Here is a 6,162-nt window from a genome sequence, read left to right on the forward strand (position 1 = left end):
TACAAGAAACCAGGGCCCACTCTTCCTAGTGTGGTGTCTCAGTGGTGCTGGTGGTCCAATGGACATGGTGTTTAAGGATGGAGCCTTGCTGTCTAGAGCATTATATCCTGCAGTTCGTTGATAGGAATAAGATGAGCCAGCATGGCCGAGGTCAGTGAGTGCTCAGGGCAGCAGGTTAAGAGGTCAGCACAGGGCTTGGATGGAGGCAGAGCTACTCTTAAGGGGGCAGTGGGGAGGCTGCTGGTGTGTTCCTCTCTGAGTAGCCCCTAGGCTGCCTGGTCTCAGTAATTGGTCATTTCAGTTCCCTACGGAGGAGAAGATCCAGTTCATCTGTGGGTGACATGGGGGTGGTCATGAGCAAGGCATCCCCTGCCTCCCTACCCCTTGCCCACCCCTCTCAGGTGGGCAGCCTGTTTGATCGGGCCTCTGCTGGTGGCAGGTAGAGCCCTGATGGGGGGCAGTGGTCGTGAGATGCCGACCTTGAAGAGGGTGACTGTGGCGCTGTAACATACGCTGAGCAGGAAGAGGGTGATGAAGATGGTGATGGTCCACAGCCCTTCCAGCTCACCCTCCTGGGCGGCTGCGCAACTCTCATCTGGGGGCAGCTGTGGACAAGGAAGAGCAGTTAGTGAGCATGTCCTGCCCCAACATGCACTCAGAGACTGGGGGTGGGGTTGTGGGTGGTCAGCAGGACAGTTCAGGCCGGGGAACTCATCTATGTGAGGATGGTTCTATTGTCCCCTGCTGGCAGGTCCAGTACAGCCCCAACATCAGACCTCCTTGGATGTGTTTGGTTTGCTTTCTCGGCTCTCTCCCCAGTCCTCAGTCCAGTCTCTGTCCTACAGCTTGAACCTCGGCAGGGCTAGAAGACCCTGGGTCTCCATGGAGACTTGGCTAGCTCTGGGAACCACAGCCTCTCACTTGGCCACTGGCACAGGGTTGGTCAGGGAACCCTAAAGGGTGATCTGGGGGCAAGGCCACTCGGATGTAAACCCTTCCACTCCCAGACTTCAAACTCTGTCCTGTTGAGAAGGCCCAAAGGGCGTGAGGGACAGCAGAAGGCACAGAGAGTCCCAGTGGTGACCAGTGAGCCCACAGTGCCAGGGACAGCGCAAGACTTTGACTTCTGTGTGTGAAGGGGCAGAAGGGTGAATACATGGGCCATCAGCACTGGTCTTAACCATCAGAGCAGTGACCTTGTGGAGAGGTGAGGAGCCCAGGGCAGCTCCTTCCTTTGGGTGGACATGGAGGGCCTGTCTGGGAGGGGGTGTGGGTGCCTGCCCTTGGGCTGACTCCTCTGGGTTGGTGAGGGAGAAGCAGTGCAGGCAACGTTGGAGGGGGTGGGATGAGACTGGTCCGTGTATTCGCGGGAGGGAACTGTCCTCACAGGACAGCTGGCGAGGCATTTGGTGTGTGTGTCTGTCATTGCACATGCTTGTGTGCATGTTCATGTGTGCACATGCATGTCCATGTGCTCTTTATGTGTGTCTGTGTGCACGTGTAAGTACATCTGTTTCTCAGTGACGGTGTGTGTTCACATGTTCCCTTGTGTTTGTCCATGTGTATGTGCTTGTGTGTCCATGTGTATGTCTAAGTAAATGAACGCGTGTCCTGTCCTTGTGTGGCTGCTTATGTGCATAGGTTTGTTCATGTAGGTGTACAGGTATGCGTGTTAGTGATCTCTTGTGTGTCCATGTGTATGTGCCCATGTATGCACTTCAGTGAGTGTATACGTGCCTGTGTATAAGTCTGCATATGTTTGTTTGCTCATGTGTGCATGTATAGCTCTGTATGTGTGTGAGCTCATGTGCCTACATGTATATACTTGTGTGCATGTGTGTGTGTATGTGCAAGTGTGTGCATGAATGTGAGGACCCATATGCCCATGTATGTGTGTGCATGTCTGTTCACGTGTGGGGTTTTGCATATGCTCCTGCATATATATATACAGGTGTGTGTGAGTGCATGCATGTCTGTCTCTCTGCGTGTGCATGCATTTATGCTAGAGTGAATGTGGACCGTGTGTCTGCATGTTTGCCTGTGTGGGTGTGTGCAATGGGGGCAGGTGTATATTTGTGTGTGTATGTACATGTGTCTACATGAAGGTGAGTGCCTGTGTGCCTATGTATGTGTGTATGTGTTCACATGTGGGTTTTTGCATGTGATTCTGCATGTATACAGGTATGTGTGTGAGTGGATGTGTGTCTGTCTCTCTGTGTGTGCATGCATTTATGCTAGCATGAATGTGGACCCGTGTATCTGCATGTTTGCTTTTGTGGGTGTGTGCACTGAGGCACATGTGTATATTTGTGTGAATGACTGTGTGCATATACAGGTGTGTGCGTGAATGTGAGTGCCTGTGTGCACATGTATGTGTGTACACGTGTTCACATGTGGGTTTTGTATGTGCATCTGCATATGTACAGGTGTATGTGAGTGTTCGTGTGTCTCTGTGTCTCTCTGCACGTGAATGCATTTATGTGTCTGCATGTTTTCATGTGTGGGTGTGTGCACTGGGGAGCATGTGATTGTTGGCGTGCGTGTGTGATGTGTGAGTGTTAGTGACCTGAGGGTTTCAGACTGCCATCTAGCAGGAGGGGCTTGTTTTCCATGGCTCTGAGCTCAGGGACCCTGGAGGAATCTGCGCAGTGCCCTACCTGCCTCAAACAGACAACCAGGTGTGTGTGGGGGGGCGGTGCGTGCGTGACCTGGGGTCGGAGATACCCTGGGACAGCACAGCATGATCTCCATGTGAACACGGAGCCACCGTGAGCTATTGCTGGTTGGTGAGAGATCCTGATGAGCGGGGGAACCACTGGCCTGTATCATTCCCGCTTGAGCATGTAGTCCTGCAGAACTGGGCTCCCGTGGGCCTCAGAAAGAACCATGCCAGTCTCACAGGACCCCAGCGTTGAGCTGGGTGCTTTATTTTCAGGGAGAATCTGCTGGGAGCGAGAGTATTTACAGGAAGGTTCCATGTGTGCTTGGGGTCCCAGGGAACTAAGGTGGCAGCGCTCCCACACTCATTTACCCTGGGTCAGAGCGACCACCTTCTGGGTGTAGTGGTTGTGCAGGGCCTCGTGCATCACTATGTAGTGGTAAGGTGGTCCTTGGCCCCTGATCTTATTGGACACTCTCAGTTTACTGTACAAGAAGAAGGTCCCATCGGAATCTGCCTGGACAGGCGTGTTCACATAGTTGGCCTGGTGCACAGGCTGCTCGTTGCTCATCCACTCCACAAGAATGTCAGAGGAGTAGAATCCCTTCACAGAGCAGACAAGGTTGGCCTGTTCTTGGTCCACTTATCGCTGACTGGGGCCATGTTGTACACTTGAGGGGCCCGAGGCTGTCCTGTGGGGGCACGGGGGAGGTGTTAAAGCCATCATAGAGATTAAGGCACCCCATGCCCTCTGTCCAAAGTCTTCCTGTCTCACCCTTGGCATTGTAGAAGGTCCTTACAGCAGGGACAAGAAGAGCCCCATTGTTGACAATGCACTTGAACTCCTTGCCCCAGAGCCAGTCCTGGTGCAGGATGGGGATCACGCTGGCCACACGGGAGGTGCCGTTGTACTGCTCCTCCTGTGGCCTGTCCTTGGCTGTGTGGACCTCCGTGCCATCCACAAACCAGCTGAACTGGACTTCATGGTCGTCCTGGGCCACGTCCAACACCAGACATGTCACCTCTGGATTTCGGGACATCATGAGGGTGTCCATGGGCTTGGGTGGGAAGATGAAGACGGAGGGTCCTCCCAGATTTTCAGGAGCCGCTGAGCAGAGCTGAGATGAGTGACAGGGTGGTGGGGGCCTAGGAGGTGTACAGGGCTTGTCCTTCCTTAGGGGCTCACTTCTCTTTACAAAGGTCATGCTCATGTTACATGGGCATCTGCACTCAGTGGTTGATCTCAAGCTGACATCTGGCACTGGGGAGAGAGCAGATTGGGGCAGGGTGACCTTGGTGCAGAGGAGACCAGTGCCGAGGTGGGTGGGCATCAAGGCCAGTTCTTCTCTGCAGCTTTGAGACCCACCACCTGACTCTGAGCCCAGGGGCTAGTCTTTAAGTCTTCAGCTTTAGGTCTGTCCTGGGGACACCAGGGAGGGCAGACAGCTGTAGCTCTTTAAATGGAGAAGACTGGCAAATATCACCACCCTGCCCTGCACCCCAGGGCATGTCCAGGACCTCAGGAGGACCCTGAGCCTGTCAGCTATGGATTTGAGATGTGCTTCTTCACTTGTACCCTTGCCCAAGGCTCACCGATCTTCTTGTCCACCTTGGTCTCACTGGGCATGTGGGTGACACTGCAGGCATAAACCTGGCTGGGCCAGCTGCTAGAGGGCATGGTGACCATGCTGATAAGGGAGTAGAGGCCAGACAACCACAGCATGGGTGTAAAGGTGTGCACATCAGCCTGGGGGACAGAGGGCCAGGACACTGCCACCAGCTCTAGAAAGAAGTCCTTGACCATGTAGCCCAATGTCACCGGGGAGTCAGATGCATCTCTGGATTTGGGTGTCAGGTGATAGACTGATGGTGCTTTGGTGCTGTCTGCAAGAGAGGGGATCCCACATGACCGTGTGCTTCCAACAAGTTGGTCTACCTGCCTAGGAGGCCACACTTCTGTGCTGATGGGCACCAAAGGAGCACACCTGATGGTCACACTGTAGGAGTACCCCTGCCCAGGTGCCCAATACCACTGTAGAGCGCCCGCCCCACATGCCCCATGATGGGCCCACACTGGAGTAGCTCTGATGTTACCCGCTTCCAGGATCATCTCTGGTAGCTCTGGGCTCACTTCATACCCAGGGCCTCTGGCTTGACTTGCCCCCACAGACCAGCTCTCTGGGAGTCACCTGGACAGGCTCTGCCTGTGGGTATCCCAGTCATAGGGCCCCTCCCACTCTGCTCACCTGCCAGCTTCAGACATGAGTGGCCCCAGTTTCTATTCTTGCTTTGAAGTCCCGCCAGGTCAGGTATCTTCCCTGGATGCCATCCCTCCTCTAGTCACCTTCTCTGTCATCCCTGAACCAATACCCACCGCTGGCCCCCACCGACAGCCAGGCCCTGTTTTGGGGTGTGCTAGCCTCGGCTGTTCTTTCTGCCTGGTCCCCAGTCCCACTCTCTCTGCCCGGAGCATCTTGGGGGCCTGGTCTTGATTTCCTCAGGCCGGGTCTCCATGAGTCCCCCCTATTCACCCAACTGCAGGAAAGCCTTCGCAGGACCAGTGTCAAGGCAGGTCCTGCTGGCCGGCTCCCTCCCTGCCCTCACGGGCATGGCAGCCTCTGCCCCTTCACCAACCTCCACAGACCCAGCCAGAAACCTGGCCTGGCCCCGTCTCCTTCTTCTCTGAGTCTTGAGCTCCTGGCTCCCCCTGGCCTTGATCTTGTGGCAAATGAGCTCCACTGTGTTCTTCCCATCCTCCATGGCCCCTGTCCAGCGTCTTGTGGACCCTCAGGAGGCCCAACCTTCCCTCCTCTCTGGCCTCCAGCTCCTCCTCGCTCCACTACCTAGAGTCAGTCTGGGAACCAGTCCCCTCCTCAGCTTTCCTGGCTCCCAAGCCACCAGCTCAGGCTGAGAATGGCCCTGTGTGCGAGGGCTGGGCTGCCCCACACCCCACTCCACTGCCCTACCTGAGCCTGTCCCTGCATAGGGACCTCCTCAGTGGTGCTGGTGCTCTAAGCAGGAACCTCAGCTGGAGGAAGAAAGTAGGGCTTCAACTACTCAGGGCTGAGACCTTGGCCCTGCTGGTGAGCCTCTGTGCCCCCACCTTTCCTTGCTGAGTTCCCCTGCCCCATCAATTGTCTTGTGATCCCACCTTCTGGCAGCATTCCCTTGACACAGAGCCCAGCCCTCTGGAAGAGCCTCTGACATCCCCCCTCAGTACAGGAGACCCTGCCACCTATGGTCCCCTCTCTGCACCAGCAACCCCCTCCCCCCAGGACCATTGCTCCTGCCTCTGTTCCCTGCTGCCCTTCAGTCAGTGCAAATCAGGTGCCTCCTGACATGCTAGGCCCAGGGCTCCTGCCTCCCTCCCAGCATCTTGGATTCTGGCCCTGCAGGACCCTATGCCTCCCAGCCTTTTGCCCTCAGAGGTAGGTGCCCTGCAGCTTCCTGAGCCCAGACCCTGTCTCTAGCATCAGGCCCATGGCACTGCCACCAGCCCTAGC

At 55.7% G+C, this 6,162-nt stretch overlaps 1 gene segment (V, D, J or C); it reads right to left on the reverse strand.

The window, feature by feature from the left end:
• Positions 1-297: 297 nt before the first annotated feature.
• Positions 298-5,419, reverse strand: LOC101661165. The segment is given in 7 exon segments: positions 298-330; positions 480-595; positions 3,032-3,351; positions 3,435-3,767; positions 3,876-3,888; positions 4,236-4,543; positions 5,290-5,419. Coding segments are annotated over 7 exon segments (1,253 nt in total).
• Between the last annotated feature and the right edge of the window lie 743 nt (positions 5,420-6,162).

Source organism: Echinops telfairi, unplaced genomic scaffold (genome assembly GCF_000313985.2).
Source record: "Echinops telfairi isolate 266 unplaced genomic scaffold, ASM31398v2 ScPeMD7_43;HRSCAF=161, whole genome shotgun sequence".
Lineage (NCBI taxonomy): Eukaryota > Metazoa > Chordata > Mammalia > Afrosoricida > Tenrecidae > Echinops > Echinops telfairi.